The sequence below is a fragment of the Pimephales promelas genome, chromosome 20 (genome assembly GCF_988280905.1).
Source record: "Pimephales promelas chromosome 20, fPimPro1.hap1.1, whole genome shotgun sequence".
NCBI classification, from domain to species: Eukaryota; Metazoa; Chordata; class Actinopteri; order Cypriniformes; family Leuciscidae; genus Pimephales; species Pimephales promelas.
Window position 1 is genome coordinate 14,307,373 of NC_142788.1, and position 15,101 is coordinate 14,322,473.

At 38.4% G+C, this 15,101-nt stretch overlaps 1 protein-coding gene across 2 annotated transcripts in view; it reads left to right on the top strand.

Annotated features, from left to right (window-relative positions):
- The first annotated feature begins 2,005 nt into the window (after positions 1-2,005).
- Positions 2,006-15,101, top strand: part of mtcl2 (microtubule crosslinking factor 2) — a 48,059-nt gene continuing 34,963 nt past the window's right edge. For both annotated transcript variants that reach the window (XM_039651611.2, XM_089124114.1), the window contains exons 1-3: positions 2,006-3,117; positions 4,659-4,883; positions 13,712-13,870. In XM_039651611.2, the coding sequence (XP_039507545.2) occupies positions 2,287-3,117; positions 4,659-4,883; positions 13,712-13,870 (1,215 nt within the window). In that variant the 5' untranslated portion in view covers positions 2,006-2,286. The remainder of the gene's footprint in view (positions 3,118-4,658; positions 4,884-13,711; positions 13,871-15,101) is intronic.

Consider the following 15,101-nt stretch of genomic DNA (forward strand, 5'->3'; position numbering starts at 1 on the left):
CGTCCAGGAGTGCAGTCTCTGAATAAAGCAATCATCACACACTAATTCTGGTGCATGTGATCCGTGCTCACATTCCTGCCAGCCTCCCTTCCCACTGCTGGAGACAAGCAGTTTTCAGCACAGAAGAAAAGGTAGATCACAAGGGCTGTATTTCAATAAATGTTATATTTTGAGCCAATGGTATAAATGCTTATTTTAACTATAGCTACAGTAACACTTAATGAAGTATAAATGCAATAAAACCACACACATTAATACAATTAAAAGCCAACAATTTTCAACTTTCATGCTAATACAAATAAAATATAGAGTAAGTCATGGAAGTTTTTTTTTTTTTCAATTGTATTTCATATATCAAAAAAAGTGGTATTCATCAGAAACAGAAGGCTCCCATTGTAACAACTTGCCAAATTTACGGGGGTCAAAAGGTCAATTATGTTAAATAGGCTGTTAATGATACTTTTTTTTCCCTTAATGATGGAAATTATCAATAGCTTTTTTTTGTAGCCAAAATCAACCTAGGAGAAATATTCACTAAATGTCAAAAATATGACAGCTAGTACCGGTATCTCCTGAATAAGCCAAGACAGTAGATAAATAGGCTAGAAACTTAGATAGATTGTTTTAGCCATACAGATACAGTTGTGTTGGGGAGACATGAAACAATTAAAGGGATAGTTCACCGAAAATGAAAATGTTGTCATTGTTTACCAACCCTCAAGCTGTTTCAAAACTGTATGAGTTTCTTTCTTCTGTTGAACACAAATTAGATATTTTGAAGAATGTCGGTAGCCATTGACTACTGACTACATAGTATTTTTTTTTCCTATATGGAAGTCAATATGCTGCCTTCAGCTGTTTGATTGGCATGTTCTTAAAAATAGCTTCTCTTGAGTTTGTCAGAAGAAAGAAACTTTGAGGGTGAGTAAATAATGATAGAATTTTCATTTTTGGGTGAACTATCTCTTTAAAAAAAAAAAAAAAAACCTTACTACAAAAGTTGTTTTAAACTTGACTCAATAGCCTACTGTATTTCGGGAAATCACTAAAATGATTCATTAGCCTACATCATTCAAAACACCTGGCTAATAATAGTAAATTGTTTGGGAATATATGCCTACGTTGTTCGCACTGTCAGTTCAAGATTCACTAAAGAAAGTCGACCCATAAAAAAAAACATTCGAGTTGGACAAAACATTGTGCTAATGATTCACTTAACCCTCCTGTTGATAACACTTTTTACCCACTGGGGTCAATTTGACCCCAGTTTTGACCCCAGTAATTTAAACCTCCACAATATGATTTATTTATTTATTTTTTGTCTCAGGTAATTTATGTCTTTGTTGACTTCTTAAGTAACCTTTTAAGTTGACATCCACCCACCACCCCCCTCCCCACCACACCTAACCCCTTATAGCCTATCCAGAATACCCATTGCACGACTATGGACTTACTGAGTTCTCTTGAGAATTATGTCACATGTCATGTGAACTATCAGTGGTTCTCACAATACTACAGATGTGGTTCTATTTGGTTAGAGCCCTAAAACAGAGGCAAGATTTTTGAATATGATTTTGAATATGTAAAATTACAATGAATAAATTATAACATGTTATAGTGACCTCAATAAAACAACCAAAACAAATGTGTGTGAAATTTTTACATTTCTTCTGCTTTATTATACAACTAAAAGAGCCTGGGTTCAAATTGACCCCAAGGAACACCGATGCAAAATGTGTAGGCTAGGACTTTGAAAAATTATTAGCAGGTTAATTTTATGTTAACAGAGTTGTCTTTTCCCCATTAAATTAGGAAAAGTCATTAAATCTGAAGCAAAATGTCAATGTCACACTCACAACATAACTTTTTGATCATGTAATTTTTTGCAGGGAAACCCCCCATTCGAATGAGATGATGAGTTCACGCGTCGTGTGTTGGTGGCAGTAGTGCTCTGCTCTGCGCGCGAGGCTCTCCATTCGTCACGGTCGAGCCGCTATCTGGGCGGGGAGAAAGAGAAAGAAACCTCACTAAAGCTCACTAACACTCAGCAGAGGAGAAGCCGCGGTTCACAACTGAGGGCGCGCACGGGAGAATATTTTGCAGACGTGGTGAATAAAAGAAAATCGAAGCATCTCAATCCAAGCACTCACATTTTCTTGTGGAATTTCTACGGTTTTGATGTCGGATGATCTGTTGCTGTAAAGCATTTACCAGTTCAACTTCTGTTTTTTGGGGAGGGAGTGGAGGTAACATTTCAGCTTCATTCGTGTCTTGTAAACGGAATGAATGACCAAGACAAAGGTTGACACCGGTTCCCCGACGCATTTTGTCTCGTCGAAGGAGAAGAGGCAAAAGCAGAAAATGGAGAGCAGCACCGGCGAACCAGAACAGCCGCCTGCGCAGCCGCTGCAAGTTAACGAGAAAAAGAAGACACACCGGGCACCGTCTCCTGCGAGACCCAAAGATGTGCCCGGGTGGTCCCTCACTAAAATCCGTGGAGGGATCGGGACGCCGACGCTGAGCGTTAAACCGGGAGCCATATATTTAGGCGGTCGCGTGTCCAGACGCAGCCCGGTTAACACCGGGAAAGAAACGAAAACAGAGAAGAGTAAACCGACCGGGAAGCCCCCGCTGTCCGCGGCCGGTGCTCAGAAGAACAAAAGCGCTCGAAGAAAAGTTTCGGACGCCAGCATCGGATCGGATGATTTAAGCAAGGACTCCGGCTGCGCTCCGGGGAAACTCTCAGCCACCGACAGCAGCTCCGAGCTATCGGACTGCGCCTCCGAGGAGAACAAGGTCTCCACAGACGCGCTCAGCAGCGACACTGAGACCAGCAGTCGCGGGGGGATCGACGGCGATAAATCGGCGGCAGAACATGGACTACTGGACACGATTGGTCAATCCAAGACCAGCGTGGAGAAAGAGCGACTCTCGCTGGGAATGGAGACCGCAGAGGGGAGCGTCTCTCCCGGCGACGAGCGCTCGCTCACCTCGTTCGACAGCAGGATGCTCGCCAGCACATCCCTGGCGTTTTCGGACCTGACTGAGATGGACGGGATGCATGAGGAATTAATCAGGGAAATAGAGGAACTCAGGTCGGAAAATGATTATTTAAAGGTAAGATAATGATTATTATATTTTATCATTGTAAAATCAAACATCAAAGCATATAGGAAAAAAATATATTTTCATGATTTGTTGTCATAACTTTTTGCCTTTTATTGTGTGGTTCAGATAACATAATATTTTGAGTTTCTTATTAAACCAATCGCCTTCTTTTGTATTAACTCAAATTGTTCACTTCAATTAACTCAAAATTTGAAAGAAAACAGGTATCTAACTTTTTTTTAAGTTAAACCAATAATGGTGTCATATAGCACATGTTTAACCACTTTTTCCCTCAAAATGTCATATTGCTCAGTTTAGGGTTACAACTTGGATGTTATTTTAGTTCTTTGGGTGATGCCAACAACCAAAACACTGATCTCAAGAACACTGTATAATTCAACACCAAAACCTCAAAATAACCAACTAACCAAAAAGGTATGCCAAAGGTTAAAGTGGTTCGTAAAAAAAAAATCCCCAAAGTATAGCCTACAGTAACACAACTGTATTGCAGTATATAAGCCAAGCGGCTTAAACAAGTTTTAAGTCAACTAGACTGAAAATGCTGAATTACCTACTAAAAAACAACATATAAAAGTGGTAAATTAATTAAGGCCAGTTAGAACTGATAGCCTATACTGAATCAAGAAAATCTAATTCATAAATTCATAAAACTGAGAAGAAATTACAGTAATTGCTGTGAGATGATAAATGGCTGGAAACTAAGATTTTTTTTTTTGTTATAATGATGAAATGTATCGCAATAACTGTTGTTATTGTATTTGATGGAAACTTTGGGGGTCACTGTATTACTGCCCTATATCATTATCATTGTTCCTAAGGCAGACATGCCAGTGTGTTCCCCATAAAACTGAAAATACATTTTATATTTATGCTGCCAGGCATATATTTAAGATCCTATTAGATGGGTTTGTCTTTTCCACAGAATTACTATGAGCTGAACAGTGATTCCTTTGTAATCTCGGTTTTCATAAACTACCAGAAGACCATGACGAAGCCAAATCTTTTTCATTTGACATGCCTAAAATATCAGCATTGAAAAAGGCTAGTGTTTAGTAGCTCTTGCACTCGTGTTGCCTGAGTAATGCAGCTGTTTGTACAGATGCTGCAGCAGTCCACTCCACTGCGCCCGCGCCCACTTTTCACTCCATTGTTTATCCGCGCGCTGAGCACGTGACGCGCGCTGCAGTAGTTGACCTATATTCACTGGAAATGTGTGACAGCACGCGGTGGCCCACAGCATCTATCAGCCTCTGAAAGTGGGATGCATTTATCCCTTTGAGGTATAAACAGTTTATTTGTGTAAAGAGTGATTGTAAACATCGCACTATTATGCAACTCTAGGGTCTCGAGGAAAATCATAATGCAGCATAATGAATTTGATGCATATATTGGTTTTCACATCACACTTGATAATAGGTCAGGGGCATATGCATTTTTTGAAAGGGTGCCAATTACCTGGGTAGATATTTTATAATTTAAACCTAATATGTTTGCAAAATGCATAGTGATTTTGTTTGTTTGTGTATCAGGATGAAATGGAGGAGCTTCGCTCTGAGATGCTGGAGATGAGGGACATGTACATGGAGGAGGATGTTTATCAGCTCCAGGAGCTCAGGCAGCAGCTGGATCAGGCCAACAAGACCTGCCGCATCCTGCAGTACCGCCTGAAGAAGGCAGAGAGACGCAGTATCCGCGTTGCCCAGACCGGACATGTGGACGGGGAGCTTATCCGCACCCTGGAGCAAGACGTTAAGGTTAGTGTGGCACAGTGTAATCATAGTCTGTTTGGCTATTTGAACTACCCCTAGAAGTGTGCTCAATTGTTCTCTGTGCATTGCACTGCAAATCTTAACAGTTTGTTTTTTAGAAACTGTACTTGCAGGTAATATAAGCTAAGTAACTGTAACTACACTGTAATAACATCAAATAAAAGCCTTTAATTGTTGTTTTAATAATTTTTTGTCATGCTTAATAGTATTTAATTATTAGTAATTAATTCGATGGATTGGCTAACAAACTAAAGCACATTTAAAGCACATTTTACTTGATTGTAATTTCTTTAGTGTAAATTTAAACATAGATGAAGTTAATATAACTGATGTAAAGTTATTTGAAATGTGCTAAATTGCAACCTCATCATTACAAATATGTAATTACATATATATTTAAATACTTTAAAAAATATATAAATAAGAAATGTTGAACTTTAATACACGTCCATTTAAGTGTATCGTGTATCATGGAATCATGGAATTATCATGTGTATCATGGAATTAAAGGGATACTCCACCGATTTTTCATATTAAACTATGTTATTCCCTTAACTAAGAGGAGTTGATACATACCTCTCTCGTCTTAGGTGCACTAGACACCACAGATAGCACTTAGCTTAGCCCAGTTCATTCAATATGAGCCAATAAGAGAAGCGACCAAACACCTCCACGTTTTCCCTATTTAAACACAGTTACACGCTTTTCTCTATAGTGTAAAATGGATAACTATATTGTATGGCGGAATACCACAGCAAGTGCTTGGGAGCACTTCGACTCAGCGCAGTAATATCATCACTCGTGAAAAATCCTCTCCCCCCTCACTCTCCGGAGTGATGATCAACTCGTCTTAGATAAGGGAATAACATAGGTTAATATGAAAAAATGGTGGAGTATCCCTTTAAGTGTCTGAAATCATTACAGTCAGTTTGCACGTAAGAATATTCTTTTAAAGTATATTAGTTCCATAAGTTGTTTTTCACAAGGGACTTCTGCATCCCATAAGTGAATAATATAAATATCCAGTGATGTAAAGGTCTCCAATAGACTGTAAGATCATGCTTTAGCCTGCATGTCATGCACCACGCAGACAGCTGTCTCACATGGCTGTGGACACAATACTTCCTTTATCTGGTCTGTCAGAGGAAAGAGAAATAACCATGATGTCATTCCCGTCGCCACTGTCTGTATTCGTCTTTTAAATGGCTGATGTGTATACAGTAACGGAGGGAATTAAAAGGAGGGAGAGTGATTTCCTCGGCACTTTCTGCTATTGAGACTGACTATGGTGGTCTTAAACAAGTAACATTGTCACATACTTAAGTTTTACTACTCAGGACGCAGCTGGTAAGGATCAGAAGTTTTAACACACAGTCAATGAGGCAAGGCGAGGGGGATGGTGTCTGCAGGAAAACATCGCGGCCTCTGCTGAATTCTTTAACTGCTGACAGGAGTCTCCTAACACAGGGTCAATTGTCTCCCCACGCTACCGGCACAGCCAGGTCAAATTACACTGATCTTCGCAGCCCTTGTGCATTCAACTGGTTGAAATACTCCATTGCCACCGCTCTGACAGACACACTATGCGTTGAGGAGGATGAACATTGTTTCTTTAAGTTCAGCTTAGCACAGCAACGAAGAACTGTGTAGATGTAATTGCTAACTAGTTAAGTGCTAAGATTTTCTTGTACCCTTACAGGCTTATGAAGATAACTAGCGCTACATCCAGTACTTTGAATACTTTGAATAGTTGTCACACATGCTACAGTATTTAGTTAATTCGTACCGTGGCTGATGGCTATATTTGCTATATTTCATCGTTATCGTCCATGGCAATGCTGTTTGGCAGACCGTTTGGTCAGCCGCCTTTCAAGTCTCTTGTTGAACACCAATGCCCTCTCTCGTTTGATACAAACACAGCTGCTGACATTTTTGTATTAATTATTGATTGTAGTCAAAATGACTTTGAGGATTCTTGCAATGTTCATCTTGTTTCTATTGATTGTTTTGTACATTATGACCTTAAACTAGCAGAAAAAAGGTAGCGGTAAAACTAACTGAAAGGTACGGAGCCCCCCTAGTCCCACTTTGGCAAAAAAATAAATAAAAAATAATTATAACTATCTTGTGGCCTCAAGATAGTAACTCGTGGCCTCAAGATAGTAACTTGTGGCCTCAAGATAGTAACTCGTGGCCTCAAGATAGTAACTCGTGGCCTCAAGATAGTAACTTGTGGCCTCAAGATAGTAACTTGTGGCCTCAAGATAGTAGCTTGTGGTAGTAACTCGTGGCCTCAAGATAGAGTTAGTATCTTGAGGCCACGAGTTACTATCTTGAGGCCACGAGATACTATCTTGAGGCCACGAGTTACTATCTTGAGGCCACGAGTTAGTATCTTGAGGCCACAAGTTACTATCTTCAGGCCACGAGATAGTTATAAATAATTTTTTTTGCCAAAGTGGACTAGGGGGGCTCCGTAGAAAGGGACCATGATGTTGAGCATATCATCCAGTCATGGATTATTTCGCGATAGACCAACTCACTACACATTATCCTGCCTGTTTTTTTGGCTTACTTACCAATATAAATTATTGGACTTCAAATACTAATTTGACTTAAAAAAAATTCTATTATGTGAAATCCACTGCCCCAAAATGATGCCATTGTGGGGAACCGTGTAATTACCATACAGCTATATATTTGCATGCATATAAAATACAATTTAATGATGACATTTAGAAAAGTCTAAAATGGAATACTCAGAATACACAACATGTATTCATTGCATTTTTTAAGATCCATTGACAAGACCTACTGGTTGATTTATCTCAAAATGCTAAATTATTACTGGCTTATGTTCTATATGTTAAGTAAAACCCTTGATTTTCGTGATACATTAACTTTCTAAGGCCCAGATGTTAACGCACATGACCCACTAATCGGTTGTTTCCGAAAGAAAAAAACTCATTCAGAGGTCAGTGATATTCTGACCAAGAGGCTGTGCAAGACAAATGTTTTTACTCTGTCATAAAAGAGTTTCCCATGTTCAAATTTTTCCCATCTTGCTTTGGTCTCTCGGGACCGAGGGGGAGGGGATGATGTCATGGTCAGGACAGGAGGCGGTAGGGGTGAAAAGGGTTGATGGAGGATTTGAATGTTTGTAAGATCCCTGCACCATTTCCTGCTCTCTGAAGCACTGGCCTCATTTCCCATCCAGTGAGAGCAGCGTCTCCCAGATCTGTCAGGGGAAGGATGGAAAACAGCTCCACACCTTCTTATCAGCTGCTCTGGCTTATTAAATAGGGCTTGGAGAAGTACTGTAGTCTGTAGCTTCCTCTTTCCCTCTGTTACCCATCTGAGCTAGCCTGGTTAAAACCAGACCATTCTCAGTTATGGTCTGGCAAAGCATCATAGACAAATCATTTCCAGAGGGGCGTCACCAGCGGATGTCTCAAGTAGACCTAAAACCAATCAGAGCGATGAAGGAGATGACGTTTGCAGAGCGACGGCCGGCGGAGAAACAGAGAAACATCTCCGTGTGTTGTTCTTTGCTCGGTTTTTAACAAAAAGGAAACGTTCAAAATGCTTAAAAACAGACGCGATAGCTGATTTGAGCGAGTGATGTTCGACGGCAGCGTCCATCTTTGTAATGTATGCTACAAAATCTGCTTCAAAATCCCAGCGCTGTCGTCATCGTGTAAAGCCCGCCCCAACGTTTCTGATTGGTGCCGAGATTTCTGCGGACTGGAAATGGGTTTGAATGAGCTCTTTGCCTTGACTAACTTTCAGAGCAAATCTAAATTTGAGTTGAGTTTTCCCAGGCTACATCTGAGCTTCTTCTCCAGTCATGTGCTCATGCAAAACAACAGCTGAGAAACAGAGAGAGACAAAAAACTGTCTAAATGAGATCCTTAAATCTCAATAATTTAGTGCATTAAAATTGTATTACTTCTATTATAATCAATGCCCGTGTTTATTTCCTGTGTTAAACAGTTTTCAGGTTGAATATTTGAACATGCAATATATTAAAAGAAAGAACAGAGCCTCTGCTTTATAAAAAAACAACAACCCAGATTTATTCTAGCTTAATGCATTATTTTTTTCATCCACAATTGAATGTGGGTATTAAAAAAGTAAATTATTTAAATTTAAATTAATTAAAAAAGCAATATTTTAAGCAAAAAAAACAGAGAAAATCGCTTTTTTAAAAAGACTACATCTAGATATGCATTCAGAACGATGATCAAAGCATAGATGGAGTAGATCGAGTCCATCAACACTATTTAAAAAATATTATTACCGTTGTCTCTATACGAGCTGGCATCTTGTCGACAACATCTAATTTTGACGTTGACATGTCGTGTGGTTCTGTGAGATTTGGACAACTTTATGTTACGCCCACTTCCTGTTACGCCCCTCTCTTGCAGACCCAGTCAATGGCAGAGAAGCGGTGTCTCATAAATTATGGAAATTTCCATCAATGGGGGGAAACAAAAAAAGAGTTAAAATCGTACCATGTATGTCATTAAACATTTCTGCTCACGCTCAGACTTAACCTGGCCGTCTGTTGTTGCAGTTTTCTTTCTTTCGACTGTGAAACAACAAGCTTGTGATGCCACCCTTTGAACCAACCAATAGCGGTGCAGGGATGATGTTTTTCAGTTGGCCGAAACCCAGAAACAAGATCACATTTAAGCTCTTCCGGTTCCATCATCCTGAAGTCAATGGATTTTGGGATTTTGTCTAGGTTAGATGTTAAATTCTATGACATAATGCATTGGTGTGTGAGTGCAGTAGTGAATCAAGAGCTGGAAAGACTTATTCACCAGTGGGATTTTCCTATGGGTTTTTATGATAGTTTTTTTTTTTTCCAATTTATAATTAAAATACGGTATGTATACATAACTCAAAGATACTTGGACATTTTGTTCTACAACGTAAACTACACACACTCACACCCCAAATGTTCTTAATATGGTTACTTATTAAAAACTTGTGTAATCAAAATGTGTTATTTACATTGTAGACGACGTTTATGTTTTAATGATGATGATGAAAGCATATTTTGAGCTTAATGAGACATGCATTAAGTGTCCTGAGCTTTAAAATATAAACCTCTGAGCAATAAAATACCCTCTGGGCACAATGAGAATAATAGAGAGGAAGTGAGGGTGACAGATGCTGATAAGCAAATAAATAGTGTTTGGTCAGTTTTGCTATCGCCTGTTTAGATATCAGCTTAGCAGCAGCATCCTGGAGCTAAGAGGGGAGAAAGAGGCACATAGTAATGAACATCTTATTGTGAAGCAGGTTTTGTCCACTCTCGGTCAAGCCACTCAAGGGATTCCAGGAAAACTGACTCTGAACCCTCACTGGCTGCTTTCTCCCTTCATTATCATCCATGTGCTGCATTCACATGTCAAAGTCAACTCAAACAGCCATGGAGCAAAGACAAAGCCTCACTTAAAGCCCAGATCTGAAGCTCAGAGAAAGCTCTAGAGGAGGCACATTTGAGATAACTTCAATTTAAAAAATTGAAAAGCAGGAGACCTATATTTTATCTCAGTAATTTCCAGTTTCACTCAGAAATGCATCACATTATGTAAGTAAAATGGTTTGCAAATGCAATTTTATGCTGACTCTACTACTCACTTTTAGGTTGCAAAGGCAGGATTAGTAAAAATAACCCGAGAGTGACATATGGGTGGAAGCAGAAATGGACTGGCAGATGCATTTAAAGTGTGTCCATCCATTTAAAAATGTAGCAGCAACTGTGTTAATGGGTTTCTTTCAACGACCGAATTTGGTGCCCTTGGACTATCTTCATAAGGCTCATCTGAGCTGCATGTGTGTTTATCGAGGTTAACCGAAGGGCAGCTTGTTTGTTTTTTTTCTAAATAGGGTAAGGTTGAGGTTACAGCGTGAATGTGCCCAGGCATCTGTCCCGCAGATGCAACCAGATACAGATCTGGAGGGAAGTCATTTAAAACGACCGTTTGCACGGCAGAGAGGCGGAGCAATCCTGAAAAGATGAGGACCGACACACACACACACACACAAATAATCAAAGACAAACAAATTCCACAGAGCCATTTACATATTTGTTCAAGTACTACAGATGAACAGTCATGGGCGCATGCAAATATTCTTTGATGGGTCATTACACTCCTTTTATTTCAGTGTTTGGTCAAATGGTTTAGCAGATTTTGCAGTTTGTTGTTCTACATCAGGTTGTGGTGAGAGGGGCGGACAGCAATGCACACACACACATACACACATACGGCATTGCTGTGCTTCACTACCCCTTTCCCTGTTGATCTATAGGTGTCCATCTTTTTTTTGCATGTAAAAGCAACAACATTGCCAGTCAAAGGCAGGTGGGTGGCGTCTAGACAGAATGGAGGGAGGAGTGAATGCAAATAATCTGAAGCCAACAGACACTTCTGGTGCTCTGACAATTAAAGCATTTGTATGACAATACAGACGCCTCAATTAACATAAAACCTTGGACCTGTGGTTTACAAGCTAACTCTACTCTATTATGAATTGTGACCGATTTTTTTCATGCTTGAAATATTGATACTGTATAAATCTCTCTATATTTAAAGTAGTAGTTCACTTAAAAAAAACAAAAAAAAAAACTTTTGCTGATAATTTACTCACCCCCATGTCATCCAAGATGTCCACGTATTTCTTTTTTCAGTCGAAAAGAAATTAAGGTTTTTGATGAAAACATTCCAGGATTTTTCTCCATATAATGAACTTCATTGGGAACTAAACGGTTCAAGGTCCAAATGAGAGTTTCAGTGCAGCTTCAAACGACACCAGACGAGGAATAAGGGTCTTATCTAGGACCCTTCGAGTCATGACTCAAAAAAAGATTTGTTCATTTTGATGAACGAGTTTGAACAGAAGAGTCACGAACGCTCATCACAGTACAGAGAAAGTTGAGCATTTGTGCTTATAAAACTTAAACTTTTTATTTATTTTTTAAATGACCACTCGTTTTGCTAGATAAGACCCTTATTCATCATCTGGAATAAAGAAAGAATAAGACATCGATAGAAGAAAGAATGACATCGATATCTTGGATGACATGGGGGTGAGTAAATTATCAGCAGTAAACTACTCCTTTAAGATCTAAAAGTTCTTAAAAGAACTAAAACTTAAAAAAGTTAAATAAATTTAAATAAATAAATGTTATATTTAAATATAAATATATTTAGATTTAAATATAAACTTTATATTTAACAATCAATAACTGTATGAATCTTTGATATAATTTGCAATCAAAAATCGTATTGAATTTTAAAAATTTAGATATAACCACCATGATAGCACATTTATTATTCTGCTAGCTAGGTATATATTATACACGTTCTAAATATACTCACCATATATCGTAAAATAATATACCGTGCATATTCAGAGAACTGTGGAATGTTTATAGTAAAACCAAAATTGATTCATATTGCCTTTTCAGTATAATGCAACATCAGAACAGCATTGTACAGTTTCCTCACACTACATTTTACATTTACATTTATGTATTTTACATACATTGCATTTCCAGATACACATTTACATTCTTATCAGTTCTTGCTTTCCTTGGGAATCGAACCCATGACCGTTGCAAGCGGAAACGCTTTACTGTTTGAACTAGGGCTGTGAAACGATTAATCACAATTAATCGCATCCAAAATAAAAGTTTGTGTTTACATAATATATGTGTGTATAGTTATGTTGTATATATAAATACACACATATGCATGTATATATTTAAGAAAAATGTGTTATTAATATATCAAATATTTATATTTATGTATAATATACATTTTGTATAAATATATATAAAGTATATTCATGCAAATATTTTGTATAAATATATATAAAGTATATTCATGCAAATATTTCTTAAATATATACATGCATGTGTGTGTATTTATATATACAAATGAATTATACACAATACACATATAAATATTATGTAAATACAAACTTTTATTTTGCATGTGATTAATCGTGATTAATCGTTACACAGCCCTAGTTTTAGCTACAGGAACGCCAAAACACTACAGCACAACATTTTGGGGGAGAAAAAAAGCATTGAATTAAAACAAACGAGCTAGCAAGTTAGTAGTGTTGCTCCACTGGACGGAAACTGAAGGAAAGATTGATGGAACAAGGCAGAGAGGCTGTTGGTGAGATAAATACTTTGTAAATGGAAAGAATGAGAGATGGAGGGATCTGATATGAATTTGAGCTTGGTGTTGGTACAGAGGAGCATTGTGGGTACCCAGCTGCACCCTGGCTATGGTTCAGACACAGAGAGAGAGGAGAACCCTCTCTCAAGAAGCACAACTCACAAACAGGGACTGTGTTCCTCCTCATACCCCGTCACAGTCCCCATTTACCCCTTTCAGTGACTGCAGCCCTCTCTTTTCTTCATTCCTCGCACAAAAACCTACATCCTTCCTTTATATGTCTTCTATTAGAAACATACAAACATTGTCAGGAATGAAAAATGGGCTTGTGTTGCTAAAATGGTCCAAACAGCATGTGGTATAGATGTCTTTGTTTTCACAACACCGATAATTGCCTCCTTAAAAAGTTAGTGCAGCTTTACAATCAACCGCTTTTAATGAGCTTTCTAACCACCTTCAGGAAGAAATAAATCAAAAACGTATGAATCGGCCATCTTCAATGTTGTCCTAGTGAAATTGTCTCCATAGGCAGTTTGCAGAGTTCCTTTTTTTCAAAGAATAATCTTAATTTCAATACACCGTATTTAAAAACTGTTATGGTTGTTTTAGGTGGCGAAGGATGTGTCCATCCGTGTGCACAATGAGCTGGACACTGTGGAGAAGAAGAGATCTCGGCTGGAGCAGGAGAACGAGGAGCTGAGGGTGAAACTACAGGATCTGGAGGTGGCCAAGCAGGTCCTGCAAGCTGAGATGGAGAAGGCCAGAGAGGTGAGGAAAACTGTTGTTATGCTATATGAATCCAATGAAAGCTACTTCTAGGATGGTCTTGGTGGTTACCAGGGCATTGCTTTGTGGTTGCTAAAGTTCATCTTCATCTTCGTGTCTCTGTGTGGTATTGGGCATTGCTAGGTGGCTACTTACTGGCTCAAATGAAAAGATCCGACCATGCTTTTTTCATGGTCAGCATGCAAAATCTGTAAGTTTGCTGACATTAGAAGTGTAAAAGCACACTTTTTCCATCAACAAACCCTTGGATTTGAGGTATCATTCATCATAAAAACAATGATGCATGCATTAGAATAATTAATAATAATAACTACAATAAACCATTTTTTTACCATCAAATAATATACCAACGCATTCTCATCCTTTAGCATCATACGTTACGCTATATGACAAAACGGGCAAATACTGCTCGCGCTGTGATGGGTAGGTTTAGGTGTGGGGTAGGGTAGTAGGGTAGTCTCATATTACGCTAAAGGATTTATGACGCCTTGGGTTCGCGTGTTATATTAACGATAAAGGGTGCCATGTGCGTAGTATTTCGCCATTTTGTCACAGATGACGCTAAAGGATGAGAACAGGCAGAATATACAATAGGAATGCACAATATATTGGCCACCTTATCAGTAATTGGCTGATATATGTTTATTTTTAATGTTATCGTAATCGGCCTGATAAGAAAATTTGGCCGATATATGAAAGCCGATAAATAACGGATTATTTCCTTCAGCTGAGACACTTCAGATGTGTAATGTTCGCATTGATGGTTTAGAATTGCTTAAAATATGATGGGAATCACTTGTACAGCGCAAGTCTGTCATATATGCTACATAAAATAATAATGAGAACATTATAATTGGGTACTTGGGATATGGATTTAATAGTGAGACTTTTGTTTTTGTAGTCAGGCTCTCAAAAATGATATAAAAACTTGGATCTAGATTTATCGGCCAATATAATTGAGGAATTATCGGTTATCGGCTTTCAAATATGAAGAATTATCGGTTATCGCTATCAGCCAATACAGTATACAATAGTTGAACTGTCAGTGTTTGGCCATTTTAGCTTCAGTAAGGGAAATTAGTGTGAGATCTGTAGGAAGTTGCTAGTAACTGGGGATAAATGGGATCATTAATTAGTTTCAGATTTTCAGAAAAAGGCTTCATTAGGAGCTCCTGGGAAGCTTTTAGAAAGGAAAAGTGTTTAGGTTGTACTT